The following is a 14,714-nucleotide window of genomic DNA, read 5'->3' as shown; positions in this document are numbered from 1 at the left end:
ATTGTCCATGGCCCACCGTGTCGATCCTCACCGAGCTGAGCTCTTGAATTTATCAGCGGGCTCAAGTCGTCGCCGCTTAATGCCGGGTCCTGGACGATGCATGTAGACATCGTAAAGCGCATAGATACAAGCATCAGAGATAAAGGAACGAGAGGTGATCAGGGCGCACGAGCTCACTGCAGCTTGAGATGGAATCGGAGGAAGGAGGAGGCCACGAACGTGATACAGTGATGTGACGAACGCGTGACATAACGCGTCAAGACGCGTGCCAGCTCCCGTTTGGCTTCTCCTCCGAGGGCCGACCTGGCACAACATTCACGCTACATGAACGAACAAAACTGGAGACAGCGGCAAAAAAGTTATCAAGGATCGAAGACTTGGTAGGCGTCGCCAATTGTTCTCCACAAGTCAAGACTCGTCCTACCGCGTGGCTTGAAAGATGTGCGGAAAGCGGTCGATCGCATGCATAGCAAATGCTCATGAGAGAACCGCACAGCTACGGCGGACGTGCCCGCCTGATAATTCAAGATAGAGACCTCATACATGCAGCCTTCGGGAAGGACAGTGGCACGTCTATCTGAGAAGCGGTGCGAAGGTGAGCCAAGCCTAGCCATGTGCCAGACAAACAGGTTAGAGAATTCCGAACACTCACATACCATAGTAGGTCTCTGCATACGGGCTATATGACAACGGAGAGCCTGCCCGACTTCGCCGTCTCAGGTAGACCTTGGAACACAAATGTCTTCATAGCTTCGCGTTCGTGTGCCGGCGGGAGGTGCGACGGAAGCATTGTTCTGTGCGCGATCTCAACACGAATCTGCGCCGGCATCGTCTCCATGATCGCCCTGTCCAGTGTCTCCCACAGTTCTGCGACCGGCACCGAGCCAACCACGGGCACCTCCGGAAATGTGACGATGGCGAACTGCATCTCACGAATGGACGCCGGAAGGTACGGGACGATGCTGAACCAGTGCTTGAGCCAAATACACATGTCGTTTGCGTGGTGCATGGACGCGATAGGGAGCTCGACGGCCTGGAGGGACTTGCAGCGCGCGATCCCAAGCCGCGCCCACAAGTTGTCTGCAGGAGACCAGGAACCGTCACGGTCAGCGAACTGCATCCGTACCGACCGGCTCAACTCACGTGGGTAATCCAAGATCTCCTGCCCGTTCACCTGTACCGGGAATAGTTGCGCACTCCGCAGGCACGAAAGAGATTGTAGCACCTCTCCGAGTGCCTCCGGGCTATCCGACCCCTTCCCAAAGCCTGTGATCCGGACGGCTGTCGTGGTCTCTGCCATGCGAGAACCGCGGACGAGCGTAGCGACCAGCGCGATTGACACTGAAATCATCCCAAATTTTGTAATGGCAAGATGTCGAGGGACGAGATGCGCGGGCTGGTTGTAGACGAGACCATCAGACCTGTCGTCGAGCATGAGGTGATCGATGGAGGAGAAGAGGCCCAGGATGAGATACAGTGTGTTATCGGTGGCGGCGCAGTTCATGAACGTCAACTCCTCGAGCACCCTCGATGGGGGATGTATTTGCGCGTCCACCGATTCCTCCAATTCGAGCGAATCCGTGATAATCACAGACCGGAAAAAGAGAGAACGCAGGGTGGGGAGAGCGAGGACCATCGATCGGAGGACCTCCATGGACAAGTCGTCGCGATTCAACAGTATCAAACGTAGAACATGCCGCGCAATATGCGGCTTCGTCGACAGGAACCTCGCGAGAGCTTTGGGTGTAGTAGTTGAGCGGGAATGGCAGACCAGGGTGGTGAAGAGGTGGTATTGGCTCGTACGAGTCCATCTCTTGCAAACTACAGAGCATTGCTTCAAGACGGCTGGAGCGTCGTGCAAGTGATCAAGCACGATGTCCCAAACCTCAACGGGGAATTGTGAAGAGACAGATGCACACTGATCTAAGTGAGCAGATCCTCAGTCACCAATCTTTTTGGCTATAACCTAGACTCACCTGCGAAGTTCAGAACTCTCGGGACCGCTTCCTGAAAATCCATTGCCAGGTGGAGGATATCTGAAATCGTGATGATGCACTCAAACAGTGTATCAATTCGGAACTTGTTGGAGAGATCCGAGACGCCGTCTCCACGTGGCAGCGCTTGAACAACTTCAGAAGGCTCTCTCGTCTCCTCCTCGATCTTTGCTTGTCCCATGAATATATTCGTATCAGCAAGCTACCGCGATCCTTCGCTGTCAACAATAGTCGTGAGCTCTGCAATATAGTCTCTCTACGACTGAGCGCTCACGCACGCACCGACTGCAAGAACCTCGCATGTTGCAGCAACCTACGCGAGTCTGGATATGAATAACTTAGGATCTCATTGATTATGGTGCAGCCTCGGTGAGTACTCAAGCTTAAGCTGTCAACTACTTCAGAACTCCATCTCTGCAGATTTATCAGCAAGTGGGGTACTGTCGCCACACTCCGGTGCACAGATGCGCGACTCTGCGTGCGTGCCCGCCAGCAGTATGGTTCACGTGGAGGCCTGCCGAAACCGGATGGCCTCGACGACGAACTCCGAGACCGTCGATACGGTGAAGAACGGTCTTGTGGCGGCTCACTCCAGGCGCGACTCCTCTGTAGTGGAGGACGTGAAGTGATTACATCGGTATGATGTTGACAATCGATGGTGGAGTATGCACTCGCATCTCCTAAGGCTCGCCTCTCCTCGCCACATGGGCGGTACCACTGCCAGCAACGGGGCGTCGGGCGCCTCAACGGGGCGACTCGGGCGAGCTTTGGTCGCCAGGACTGAGGCGTCGGAAGACAAGACAAGTCGTCCCTTATAAAAGGCATCGCATGACCCTGTACACTATCCCTTCGCACCTACCTGTCTCTATCACATCCATTACGCCTCCAAAACGATGTCATACAGGATACCCGCCGCTGTGCCTGTGCCAGAACGCAACGAGGTCAACCTGACGCGGGACCTCCTCCTCGATGCCTGAACGACCTTTCTATTCGCCTTGCAACCTACTTCCGGGACACCGTACGCTTGGTCGTGCACGGCGGAGTAGTGATGGTTCTTCATCGGCAACTTGCGTGCCGCGATATGACCCGCGACATCGACTACATCCACCGCTCATTTGAAGCGGAGTGGAAGGCGCGCAGCCTCTCCGACGCCGGTCCACGCCTCAGAACTTGCATCAAGGCCACCGCGCAAGCCTGGGGTCTCGGTACAGATTGGATGAATGCTTGCGCGGACGTCGCGCTCCCCATCTCAAGAGAGTACGTCCCCATTCATGTCCGCCGTCGCTTTGTGCCACCAAGAGGCGCCTAACTGACTCACCCCATCTCCACCGCAGTACATTTGGGAAACCCTTTGACCCGATCTCCTATGACGCTCTGTCCCCGAACAATGTGGAGAAGAACACAATCTTCAAGTCGAAAAATGGTATGCTTGTGCTTGTGGGTGTGTCCTGGGGGTGGGCTGTCGCGCTCAAGCTCGTGCGCTATGAGAAGCACGACCCTTACGACATCGCGAGCATTCTTCGACTCGGCCACCAGCAGCGCAAAGTCAAGTGGACGCGCACCTTGCTCGAACAGTGGCTTCGGCAAATGTGCATTGCCATGAACTACGACAGCTACACCCCGTACCAGATGGAAACGACTCGTCAAAGGATGCGTCATGCTATTGCTCTCGCATACGAGCAACACGTCTACCTGCTCCAACACCAGTCTCATGTAAATGCAGTGAGCAGTTGAGTCTGGACGAGGTAGACATGCGCTCTTAGACCGAGCCTTTGCCTCGTGTCGTATGTACCTGACCTTTGCTCTCCTGTCGCTCCTTGTCGCTCCTTGTCGCTCTTTTGCCCTGGCTCAATGATATTTTGTATCGTGATATCTTTCGTCTCTCGATGCTGGCTTTTACCTGAAGTCAACAGGCTCACAAGAACTTGTACAATGTCTCTCGGAGGGTCTCGCAACTGTGTCAGTAAGTGCACGTTCGTGAAGAGCCGCTGATCCCTCGAAATCCCGCCTTTCTTGATCTTGTGGTTGACAGTGGGTCGATCATCCGGCGGACGAAACGTGTGGATCATGTAAGTCCACCAGTTCTGCCGCGCCTTGAGCATATACTAGATGTAAAGCACGACAGTGGTAACTCAGACTCTACTCTGCACGCTACCTTGCTGTAGTGTATATCCGATCGAGATAAAAATGAGTACTCGTTCCCCCCAGTATTCATCTACCAACCGCCATTGTAATTTCTCGTCCAAGGCCCGTCTTGACAGTCGATCGGGCTGGGTATGGTTGTAGAGCTGAGCTTGTTTATTTGACGATGTGCAAAGATATCAGCGAATATCTCCAACGCGAGGCTTTCATGGGCGACGTACCAGTCGCCTAGATATCCTCGAATAGTGATACCCAGCCCTGCCCAGCAACTCCTGGAAGACGGTCCCGCATATACGCCCTCACGGCGTGGACGTCTTCGCGCTCGAATGGTTCGTAAGGAGCAGCGGCTGATACGAATTCTAAGCGCGCCCACGACGGGAAGTTGAGAAGCCTCCGATCAATCTCAGCCCAGGTGTTGTCGGCGGCCCAGATATTGATGACATTTTCCGAGGCTGATGAGGCTTCCATCACACTCCATTTTCGGGGCACGACCAGCCCCAAACGCATGACGCGCAAGGAACGAGGGAGGTGCGGGGCAACCTGATCGAGAATCTGGAGCAGCCACGCCCCGGCCCCCTGAGTGACGAAGGTTACGCCGAGCAGCGTGAAGTGGAGGGTCACCAGAGACGTGCATTGGGCCAGTCGGAGACGTCCCAGATCTAGCCGGGGGCGCGTTCATGAGCAATCGAAAGCGTTATGCAAATAAGGCAACTCACGCTGTACTTTGTCTGTGCCCCTTCTCCACAAGAGCTGGAAGTGCCGCAGGGAGGTGATTGTGCAGAGCATCGCCCCCAGCTGTTCCTGGACGTCTTGAGAAGTCAGGAACTCCGCGGAGTTCAACCTAGTTGACATGCGCGACCGTCGGACGAGGGAGGAGACGATCGTCATCGGGAAGTCCCTGACGGACAGTCGCTCGACGGACAAGTGAGAGGGTATGGCATCTGGTGGCACGCCCGGCAAGCAAATGAGGCCGCGGCGTACGGGGTTCGAGTTGCTGAGCTCGAGATGCGTGATCGAGGAGAAGCAACCTAGGAGGGTATATAGTGCCCTGTCCGTGGCGGCGCAGTCCCACCACTTGAACGATGTGAGACGATGGGTATGGCCCTGGGGAAGAGAATCAGGTCCCTTCACGTCATATGTGTCGACGATGGCGAGGAGACGTAGGTGCAAGACGCGGAGATTGGGAAGCAGGTGTATCATGGATGTGAGTGTGTCAATAGTCACGTCTTCTCCACGCTTGCTGATAGTGAGACTTCGAACATGGGCAGCAATCCTGGGTGTCGAGGCGAGGAATTGCGCGAAGAGCCTGGGTGTACCGACGGATCGTCGGGAATATGTCAAGGTTGTGAACAAGCGACGCTGGCTGAGGGAAGCCCATGTCTCGCAAACGAGAGAGCAGTGCATGAGTGTGCGTTTGTCGCCTTCAGAGTGTTCGAAGACTATATCCCACACGTCGTAGGGAAGGCTCGGGGTGCTCATCGGGACTTCCTGTCCACATCGTCAGGGTCGTTGTGGCAGTGTTCGAATATTTCCCTACCTGCTCGTATATTCGGGGTTGCGCTGTCCTGGACTGGAGATGGTGGGAGGGTGGCGGTCCGCTGAGTCGCGATTCATTGAGCGCCACGCAACATAATAAGTTCTCCGTGTTTGACACGTCATCAGAACAGATTATGTCATGCATCGAGACGCATCTCTGCATCAGAGGCCCAGGTACAGAGTGTACTGCGTAAAGACTCGGAGTCGCAGTGTGATCGCCCATTCAGGCACAGGTTCACAGACGGTCCTAGAGGGCGCATGTTCAGCTAGGCCACTATAAACTCATAATCAGATTTCAAACATCCACATAATTCTCCCCTTCAAAGAACGGGTTTGTCGTCTACTGGTCTTCGAAGACCGAAAGTCTGCCTTGCTCGACGAGGCGGGGTAGACGGGCCCGTATAAACATGCGTGCCGCGACGATGTCGTCGTGTGCCAGCGGTCGCTCCGCCGGCACATCGACCGCCGATACGACCTCCAGGCGAGTATGCGGAGGCAGGTCTAGGACCCTCCGATTGATTTCGGGCCAGAATTCGTCCTCGAGATCGGTCGAAGACGAGGCAAGACGCCATAGTTTTGGGAGCCCATACACCCTGAAACGTACTGCGCGAAGGGATGGAGGGAGATACCGAATGCCAGTGAGCCACTGGAGCAGCCAGAATTCCACGTTCTCCTGCGTAGGTTCCTCGCTGTGCAGAGTAAATTGCACAGTCTCCAACGAGGTGCACTGCGCGAGTTTGATATCTGAAAGACATGCATGAGCACGCAGTCGACGCAGTGTGAGATTCACTGTTACGTACCACGACTCCTATCGTCCCACCAGAGCATGAATGATCTTGAGCGCAGGTGGAGGTGCCGCAACGAGGTGACCGCCAGAAGCACATCACCCAGCATTTCCAACGAGATCCCCGCCGTGCTCACGATCTCGATGGACTCTACAGTGGTCGCCATGCGTGAACCACGAACAAGGTCGGATAGAACTGACGTCGGGAAGGTTGTATAGGATATGTGTTCGACGGCTAGGTGACTCGGGACGAGCTTCCGAAGAGACTTGCAGATTCGGAGGTAGCGGCCTGAGCGGCTACGGTCTTTGAGCACGAGACTTGCGATAGATGTGAAGTGCGCCAGAACGAGATACAACGTGCTGGAGGTAGCATCACATCTGGCCCACTGGAACGACACGAGACGATGTGTGCGGGGCATAGGCAGGGTGAGTTCGGCATCGGAAGGTTGAGGGATGGTAACGGAATTCAGATCCAATGTCCGCAAATTCGGCAGCAAGTCAATGATCAACTGGAGAACAGGTAAAGCTATGGTCTGGTGGTCGAGGATGAGGGTCCCGACATCGGCTGCGAGGTTGGGCTTGTCGGACAAGAACTGCCCGAGGTCCTTCGGTGTGCCCGCAGAATTCTTGGCACACATGAGAAGCGAGAATAGATGGCGTTGGCTGAGACAGGCCCATGTCTTGCACACGAGCGCGCATTGCTTCAGCGCGTGTACGTCGTCCTCCAAGTTGTCGACGACCATGTCCCAGAGTTCGAAAGGGAGACTTGACGCACCCATGGCTATGGAGATGCCGTCAGAGCAAATTAGTATCCTTGTTCTTCGAGGAAGTCGGGACGGACGCATAAACCTACCGAGGCTGAATTCTACCTACGAGGACGGTTGGACGGACATGAATATGGTGTCAGGGTAGTGGTGAACCGAGTCCAAGTCCTAATAAAACTGTCAGCCAGGCTTCCCGCATGATTATCGGCGATAACAGTTACCATCAAGCGCATTATGTTACCGTCCTCAAGACGGGTCACGGGGCGAAAACCCGGACGCTCACGTTCATTCCCGACAATGCCAATCATGTATACATCTACCCAAAGCATCAGCTCAGATTCGTACATATGCACAGCGAAACAACGCTCGCTAACCTGAACAGAACGGTATCCCATTAGCAATCAGGGCATGCTGCAGACGCGCCATCTTGACTCGCGAGGGGCAACAGACTAAGACTTGCGGATACTAGTTGCTGCAGTCTTCTCACTGGTAGGAGCTTCCGTCCGAGCTCTCCGAAACTCGCGATTATCTGCTCTCGTGGTATGCGGCAAGGTGAGTAAGTATGCCAGACTGACGTCCATCATTGGGTATATCGGAAGTATTCAAGATGAATGACAACTATGAAAGCGGAAAATAAGTAGACTCGTTATCAGAGCAGGAGAAGGAAATTCGTTTCCGGGCGCGAATGCTCTTCCGGACAGAGGTTTGGAAAGCGAAAGAATATGGCAGGGTGCGTTAGGGTAGCACTTGGGAGCCGGTGATAGTACGACTTGTGAATTGCGAGTCATGCTCAATACGTGCATCTCATCCGATGATCTGCTTACCTGGATAAAGGTCATGATCATCACAGGTCTTCGACTACACTCTTCGGGAGTGCCAACTTGGGAGCACCCTTCAAGGAAAAGCCTGCTTCGCGTATCGTTCAGTATTGACTTGGGTAACAGGGACGAGACTCAAGAAAAATATACGCACCTCGAGATCGCACTCTACAAGCGTATGATGAGCGCACTCGACGACATCGACCAGAGGCCCAAGAGCCTCAAGGAAGCGTCCCTCGCGAGCCGCCCTTTCCTCAGCGCTCAGGCTTGGGTTGTACCCACGGCCGGCCAACTCGATGCGTACGCGCCTCAGAGGCGTACCTTGGCTGTTCCTATGCCGAAGTAGTAGAGCCAGGTTTTCCAAAAGGAGTTCGTAGTGGCGCGGGTGGAGACAGTTGACGTTGAGCTCTTCCAGAGCCAAGCACGCCTCGCCGGTGTCTGGTTGCTCGATAGTCTGAACTATAGACTTCAAGAGTTCCACTTCGAGCGACGAGTCGCTCTCTAACGGTGGTTCGACGGTGAGCGCGGTGAGCGTTCTCAGCTGTGGCAGGTGGAGCAAGGTCGTCTTGAGAGGTTCGCGCCATATCCGCAGATCTCCGACGTTCGCGATGGTGAGCTCCGTGATAGAGTCGTTCGCAGCGGCGAGTTGCTCTATATCGCCCTCGACGTCCGGAGAGACGTCAAAGGAACCATCGGGTACAACCTTGATCGTAATGGTCATACTGTGCTGGCCTGCGTCGGCGATCAGACAAGCAGAGCTGTCCGAGAGGGCCAAATGAACTCCAGTGACGAGGCTGAAGAGCGGCAACCCCGACTTCCTCTCGGGAAGGACAGTGAGGAACCCGTGCTCGAGCAGCTCCCAAGCCTCGCGCACTTCGCCGGTGTCGCGTGGAGTGATCAGCTTCGTGAAGGAGAGGTCGGTGGTTGCCGGAACGACAAGTCCGGTGAGGAGACGTGCGATGTAAGCGTCGATGTCTTCGATGAACAGACTCCGCAGCGTCGGCGCAAGCTCGACGATTGGGAGTGGGTTCAAGGCATCGGGGATGATTATCGTATCGAAGTCTTCATCGTACGGCCGGAAGCGGACTAGGGTCAGGGTTTGTAGATGGCGACATGCTCCGAGAAATAACACAAACTCGGGGAGGTCACAGTCAGGGTCGTTACTATCGCGGAGCTCCAGGTGCGTAAGGTTCGGCGGTCTGTCCCTTGACCCGTATGGCAACGTCCCTTGAAGTCCGATCCCTCGCAGCGAGAGCTCTTGGAGCTCGGGGTGGCGATGGCGCGATATGCCAAACATGAATACTTCTTGCTCGTCTATAGGAAGGTCGTCCTCGTCCTCCTCCGTCGTCGGATCCACCAAAAAAGGATCGAACCACATGCTGAGGGTGCGGAGATTAGGCATCGAGGCCTGGACGAAGTTGTGGATAAACGAAGATGGAGCACGGGTCACGCCTTGAACGTGAAAAGAGGTTATGCGGGCGCGGTGTCGGACGAGCACCTCGCCGAACGGAACGACATTCGGGAGAGAGTAGACATTGACCGCAATAGGAAGGTCCTTTGACCTTGAGAGGACGAGATCCAGACAGTGTGCCGTTGTCTTGGGACCAATTTGTACAAGACACCAGAGCATCGGCGTCGCACATACGACGGAGCGCCAGTGACGGCACACGGCAACCATCGGATACCACGGTGGACTGCGACCAACGCAGTCAACGTATGAATCGGTGTACTGGTGTTTGTCGAGGTCTTCGTGCACGAGACGGAAGATAGTGACCAAGAGTTCGAATGGGAGGCGGTTGATGGGTCGGTTGGCGTCGATGAACGCGATCGTGTTTGAAATGCGCTTGCCGAGGTCGGACGGCTGCCGAAGCATGTCTGATAGAGCCTCCTCTACGGCGGAGAGAGGTGCTGCCTGAAAAGGAGGATCCGAGCCGTCCATCTTGGTGACGGTGTTCGGCTTAGGTAGAGGTAATCGAGATGAGAGGAATACTCGTCAACGAGGCCTCGGGTGTGATCTGAATGATTGGATTAGTACTTCAGGAAGCCTTATCATCATTTCGCTGAGCCTACGCACCGAGCAGACGTAAGAGCCTTGATAGTGTGGGGACCCAGTTTCAAGACGAATGGACGTGTGCGTACATGAGTTGCGACTCTGGGTGTATGATGGTGGTCGTTCGCTGGCAGGAAATCATGATGCCATTAGGAACGAGTAAGTACTAAGTAGCATCGCTTTGTGGTCGCAGTCACCTCGCGGAGAATGCCGAAACATAAGTACCGCGGGTAAGTACGATAAGTAGGGATTAGATCTCCGATTATACCCCTGTAGCCGCGCGAGTATCGTCCCCGCACTTGAACTAGTACTCGTACAGTACCTCCACCACAACACCACCATCATCCGCACACTGTGGTCTCAGAAGCGTCGGCTCAGAATTAGGTGAATTGTGGCTATGCATAAGGCAGCTTGCGCTATGCAAGGAGCTAATGCACGTTCAGCTGCCCAACCACACGAGCGAACACGAACACGAGCTTGCACTACGAGCTGTGAAGTACTGAGCCTGAGAGTCGTCGTACTCCGGGCACTGCCTAACTTGTTTCGAGTAACCAAGGTTGAGAGGTGACCTGAACATCACACGTGAGTTGCTCGTCAGGAGCTTGGTAGGCTTAGACTAACACGATTTCGCAGTAAACACTACTACAAGGACAAGATCGGTATTCTGGGGTAGTAGACGACACAAACACCTTCGATTGCAGATTCTGCGTGTGCAACAAGCAGTGCGATATGACAAGCCGACTTCCCAAGCTTGTGGCCTTTGATCTCGAGTACGTGTTCTGATTGGTCAGAACTCGGAATGATGCATACTAACGCAACCTCGTAATGGCGAACACCCAGCTACACGCTCTGGGACCTGTGGATAGATACGCATGTAGACCGTCAGTCTCTATCATCACCCGTTCATTGAGAGTGCTCGCTGATATGCTGTCATATAGCCCCAATCCGACGCGTTGGGGAGACGGTCAACGAGTTGCGGGACAGGTAAAGCGAATATGTGCCGTGGTTGCATGCACTTGTACTTGCCTACTCGGATTCCAGACACAACCGGAAGATCAAGTTCTATCGCGACGTTCCGGAGATCCTGCATCGTCTCCTGGAAGGCGGCGTGGCCGTCGCGGCATGTTCGCGCACTCACGCCCCGGATCTGTACGTCCCATGCTTCTGGCGAGTCCGGCGGATACTGCAGGCAGCTGATACTCGCTGCCGTCGCAGCGCGCGGCAGGCCCTCGGACTGCTGCTAGTTCCGCCACCTGCAGGACGCAAGGATGAGGCGCCCACGCCTGCGGCGAAGTTCTTCGACCAGCTTGAGATCTATCCAGGCATCGCTCATTCCACCTTCATTTTCTGCCGCAGATAGCTGACTGGATGAACTCTGTATGCAGGCTCTAAGATCAAGCACTTCAAGGAGCTGCACAAGAAGACCGGTATTCCGTACTCCGAAATGGTGCGCCTTGTCATCCCGTCGTCGCCGATCACTCTTCCCACACGGATAGCTAACCGCCCTTGTCCTCGTGTGTACGCCCCGCCACGCCGCACGGGTACAGCTCTTCTTCGATGACGAGCACAGGAACAAGGAGGTCGAGTCTCTGGGTGCGCGTCTCGCCCTGACACTACGAGATGAGCTTCTAGCTGATGATGCTGCCGCTTCGGCCTTGGGCGCGCACTTCGCACAGGAGTCACGTTCTGCCTGTCCGCCGGAATTAGCGACCGCGAGTTCGAGCATGGGCTCGCCGAATGGCGTCGGCGCCATCCAGTCGAGGTGGCAGAGGATGCTGCGGGAACTGGGGTGTCGGAGGAGGACGGCTGAAGGACCGCGACGGGCTGCGGTGGAAGCTGCTTTCCCATGTCGTAGGCACTGCTTCTATTGTGGCTTAGATGATCACGAATGCCGGCGGGACTTGTTCATCTTGGTCTCAGGGCGCGGGGAGGTGATTCTTGTGGGGTATGATCTGAGACGTTCTCTACCTGTGGGTGAGTCAGTGCGGAGCGAGTTCGTCAGAAGAGCAGCGTTTGCACAATCACACTGCGACGAGATCTTGGCTTCGCCACAATATGTGTCCGCAGCTACTAGCAATATGGAACCGCGATCGTTGGAACGTTAAGCTAGTACTCCTGAGTCAGAGTTTATCTTTCATGATCACGACCGCAGACGTTCATGTCAACAATGTTCGATTGAGGTTCGCATTCGGGGTATTCGGATCGACTGGGGAGCGCCCGTGTGGTTCACCGAACCCATCACTTTGAACCCCACCGCCATTCTCCTGTCCTACATACAGCTCGACTACATCTTCTGCACCTCGTCGATGGATGCCGCAAACTAGGTATACGGTATCCCACCTACCGCATACATGGAGCTTAAGGCATATACAGGAACCGCTTTCTCAACATCACCTAACCAAATCGACTCCGAAGCAGCCAGCTATTTTTTTTCGCAGAAGGCTTGCTCAGAAAAGTCATCGTCCGAGTCATTTTGACCACAGGGCTGACAATACAGAATGTGCCCGCAGCGCCGGGTCAAAGTCTTCCGTCCAGGGCCCATCCAAACCCACGGTACTAGATGAACGCAAGTATGTACAGCCGAGGACGAGCATTGCACGAACTCGGTGAGCGGGCAGTCTTCCGTGGAATCGCGCGTCAAACTCTCCATGCTCCTGGTCCATTTCGACTGATTCATCTATCCCGCAGCCCAAGAATGCGATGTAGGACCGCAGTCTCCTGCTTCTCAGGACCTAGGGAAGTCCGAAGCACGCCTGCTCTCCGCTTGCGTTCCCAGAGTTCCAACTTCCGAGGCTCGGAGGAGCTTGTTCTGCGTTGATCCGTCGACAGACAATCCAAGGATGTCTCGGAGTCATGTTCTCTATTGGGTAAGTGGTCCTGGCGAGCTGCGTCTTCACATAGCTTCTGGGTTACTTGGGTGAAGAAGGAGGGGTTTAGCTCGCTTGCACGGAACAGGGCGCACGCATGCCAGGAAGCCTCGAGCAGTCACGGTGAGCATCGATATCCACACTTCTCTTCATTCATTCCAGCCCTATTCATGGGGTATCAGGTTCATCACAGGGCGCGGGAGCAAGGCGCAAGAAGGAAGCCACGATTTATTGTTGGTCACGACGCCACAGCACTGGAAGAGACACACTAGGAAGTGTCAATAGGACGTAAATGCGCGCCAGCTGCGCCGGATGACTAGACGTGAGAGCCACGAGGCCAAGCGGTGAGCCTAGCATCTGAACAGTGTGACAGGCTAACAGGGCTAGTGCTGATATATCCATGGCTGAGCCATCTGCTAGAGGAAGTGGAAGATTGACGAGTCGCTGCAGAAAGTAGATGCGATCAGGCGAATGGCCGTCTCATCCGACGGTTTGAGGCAGGTAAGTGCACGAACGACGGATGCTTTGCGGATTCGGTTGCTTGTCGGGCTATGCCGCACGGCTGAGACGCCGCGGAATCAATCTTGCAGGCACAACAGCCGACGGGAATTGCTGACTATCTGGACACGCTTTACCGCACTTGGAGCGGCGGCGTCTCTTGGCCGAAACAAAAGGCATCGCAAAATTCTTCACCTCCTCCCTCCTCCCTCTACAAAAGGCTTTGCGCCGTCGATACCCCCTTTAATGTTCCTCACTTTCTCAACTATTCTCTTCGTTGTTTCTTCCACGCCAGCATGTCGTATAGGACATCCTCCGCCTCGCCTTTGCCAGAACGCAACGAGGTCAACCTGACGCGGGATCTCCTCCTCGGTGCCCTGCACGACCTTTCTATTCGCCTTGCAACCTACTTCCCGTCCACCGTACGCTTGGTCGTACATGGCGGGGCAGTCATGGTTCTTCATCCGCAACTTGCGTGCCGCGATATGACCCGCGACATTGACTACCTCCACCGGTCCTTCGAAGCGGAGTGGATGGCGCGCGGCCTCTCCGACGCCGGCCCGCGTCTCATCACCTGCATCAAGGCCACCGCGCGAGCTTTTGATCTCGGAGCGGACTGGATGAACGCTTGCGCGGATGTCGCGCTCCCCATGTCGAGAGAGTACGTCCACCATTCATGCCCGTCGTCGCTTTGTGCCACCAAGAGGCGCCGAACTGACTCACCCATCTCCACCGCAGTACATTTGGGAAACCCTTTGACCCGATCTCCTATGACGCTCTGTCCGCGAACAACGTGAAGATGAACACCATCTTTACGTCGCCTGGCCTTGTGCTTGTTGGTGTGAGCTGGTCGTGGGCCGTCGCGCTCAAGCTCGTGCGCTATGAGAAGCACGACCCTCACGACATCGCGAGCATTCTTCGACTCGGCCACCGGCAGCGCAACGTCAAGTGGACGCGGACCCTGCTCGAGCAGTGGCTCGTAGCAATGTGCAGTGCCATGAACTACAACAGCTACACCCCGTACCAGATGGAAACGACTCGCCAAAAGATGCGTCATGCTATTGCTCTCGCATACCAGCAAAACATCTACCCGCCTCAGCCTCAGCGCGCTATCTACGCGCACTGAGCCTGGGGCTCGGATACCCTAGATGTGTGCTCCCGGACTACCCGCGTCCGTGTTCTGTGTCTGTGTCTTGTGTGTCTGCGCTCTGTATCGTTATCCTTTTTCATCGCTTTCTTGCTCTGCTTTAGATCTCGGATT

At 55.2% G+C, this 14,714-nt stretch overlaps 6 protein-coding genes across 6 annotated transcripts; 3 read left to right on the top strand and 3 right to left on the bottom strand.

Annotated features, from left to right (window-relative positions):
* Positions 1 to 475: 475 nt before the first annotated feature.
* Positions 476 to 2,038, bottom strand: L226DRAFT_616370 (uncharacterized protein). The gene is made up of 4 exons (XM_067686899.1): positions 1,977 to 2,038; positions 1,144 to 1,923; positions 653 to 1,080; positions 476 to 577 (listed from the first exon to the last, which is right to left on the bottom strand). The coding sequence occupies exons 1-3, from the start codon at positions 2,017 to 2,019 to the stop codon at positions 680 to 682; spliced, it is 1,224 nt and encodes a 407-aa protein (XP_067530705.1). The 5' UTR covers positions 2,020 to 2,038; the 3' UTR covers positions 476 to 577; positions 653 to 679.
* Positions 2,039 to 3,042: 1,004 nt separating this feature from the next.
* On the top strand, positions 3,043 to 3,728 carry L226DRAFT_470630 (uncharacterized protein; the record flags this gene model as incomplete). Its single annotated transcript, XM_067676320.1, has 2 exons — positions 3,043 to 3,251; positions 3,329 to 3,728. The coding sequence occupies 2 exons, from the start codon at positions 3,043 to 3,045 to the stop codon at positions 3,726 to 3,728; spliced, it is 609 nt and encodes a 202-aa protein (XP_067530704.1).
* Positions 3,729 to 4,165: 437 nt separating this feature from the next.
* L226DRAFT_539166 (uncharacterized protein) lies at positions 4,166 to 5,920 on the bottom strand. Its single transcript, XM_067681635.1, has 4 exons — positions 5,674 to 5,920; positions 4,853 to 5,624; positions 4,358 to 4,795; positions 4,166 to 4,287 (listed from the first exon to the last, which is right to left on the bottom strand). Exons 1-3 carry the CDS (start codon positions 5,893 to 5,895, stop codon positions 4,365 to 4,367), a joined length of 1,425 nt encoding a protein of 474 aa, XP_067530703.1. The 5' UTR covers positions 5,896 to 5,920; the 3' UTR covers positions 4,166 to 4,287; positions 4,358 to 4,364.
* A 1,876-nt stretch (positions 5,921 to 7,796) lies between these two features.
* On the bottom strand, positions 7,797 to 10,237 carry L226DRAFT_257850 (uncharacterized protein). Its single transcript, XM_067673337.1, has 3 exons — positions 10,113 to 10,237; positions 8,193 to 10,053; positions 7,797 to 8,126 (listed from the first exon to the last, which is right to left on the bottom strand). The coding sequence occupies exons 2-3, from the start codon at positions 9,975 to 9,977 to the stop codon at positions 8,115 to 8,117; spliced, it is 1,797 nt and encodes a 598-aa protein (XP_067530702.1). The 5' UTR covers positions 9,978 to 10,053; positions 10,113 to 10,237; the 3' UTR covers positions 7,797 to 8,114.
* A 168-nt stretch (positions 10,238 to 10,405) lies between these two features.
* On the top strand, positions 10,406 to 11,987 carry L226DRAFT_539163 (magnesium-dependent phosphatase-1). The gene is made up of 10 exons (XM_067681634.1): positions 10,406 to 10,472; positions 10,532 to 10,670; positions 10,722 to 10,858; positions 10,929 to 10,969; positions 11,027 to 11,072; positions 11,130 to 11,237; positions 11,304 to 11,410; positions 11,474 to 11,535; positions 11,636 to 11,681; positions 11,765 to 11,987. The coding sequence occupies exons 3-10, from the start codon at positions 10,818 to 10,820 to the stop codon at positions 11,896 to 11,898; spliced, it is 585 nt and encodes a 194-aa protein (XP_067530701.1). The 5' UTR covers positions 10,406 to 10,472; positions 10,532 to 10,670; positions 10,722 to 10,817; the 3' UTR covers positions 11,899 to 11,987.
* A 1,762-nt stretch (positions 11,988 to 13,749) lies between these two features.
* Positions 13,750 to 14,579, top strand: L226DRAFT_526154 (uncharacterized protein; the record flags this gene model as incomplete). Its single annotated transcript, XM_067679034.1, has 2 exons — positions 13,750 to 14,114; positions 14,192 to 14,579. The coding sequence occupies 2 exons, from the start codon at positions 13,750 to 13,752 to the stop codon at positions 14,577 to 14,579; spliced, it is 753 nt and encodes a 250-aa protein (XP_067530700.1).
* Between the last annotated feature and the right edge of the window lie 135 nt (positions 14,580 to 14,714).

The sequence above is a fragment of the Lentinus tigrinus genome, assembly GCF_003813185.1.
Source record: "Lentinus tigrinus ALCF2SS1-7 unplaced genomic scaffold L226scaffold_40, whole genome shotgun sequence".
NCBI classification, from domain to species: domain Eukaryota; kingdom Fungi; phylum Basidiomycota; class Agaricomycetes; order Polyporales; family Polyporaceae; genus Lentinus; species Lentinus tigrinus.
This window is presented reverse-complemented; position numbering and strand designations above follow the sequence as displayed.

Bases quoted from the DNA above. Each gene is read 5' to 3' on its own strand.
- L226DRAFT_616370 (XM_067686899.1), bottom strand. From the start codon at position 2,019: ATGGATTTTCAGGAAGCGGTCCCGAGAGTTCTGAACTTCGCAG. The intron at 1,924-1,976 runs GTGAGTCTAGGT...CTGCTCACTTAG, and splicing joins GAGAGTTCTGAACTTCGCAG to ATCAGTGTGCATCTGTCTCT. The intron at 1,081-1,143 runs GTGAGTTGAGCC...GGTCTCCTGCAG, and splicing joins GGAGATCTTGGATTACCCAC to ACAACTTGTGGGCGCGGCTT.
- L226DRAFT_539166 (XM_067681635.1), bottom strand. From the start codon at position 5,895: ATGGGCGATCACACTGCGACTCCGAGTCTTTACGCAGTACACTCTGTA. The intron at 5,625-5,673 runs GTAGGGAAATAT...CGATGTGGACAG, and splicing joins AACCCCGAATATACGAGCAG to GAAGTCCCGATGAGCACCCC. The intron at 4,796-4,852 runs GTGAGTTGCCTT...GCCCCCGGCTAG, and splicing joins GGGCACAGACAAAGTACAGC to ATCTGGGACGTCTCCGACTG.
- L226DRAFT_257850 (XM_067673337.1), bottom strand. From the start codon at position 9,977: ATGGACGGCTCGGATCCTCCTTTTCAGGCAGCACCTCTCTCCGCCGTA.
- L226DRAFT_539163 (XM_067681634.1), top strand. From the start codon at position 10,818: ATGACAAGCCGACTTCCCAAGCTTGTGGCCTTTGATCTCGA. The intron at 11,073-11,129 runs GTAAAGCGAATA...CTCGGATTCCAG, and splicing joins GTCAACGAGTTGCGGGACAG to ACACAACCGGAAGATCAAGT. The intron at 11,411-11,473 runs GCATCGCTCATT...CTCTGTATGCAG, and splicing joins CCAGCTTGAGATCTATCCAG to GCTCTAAGATCAAGCACTTC.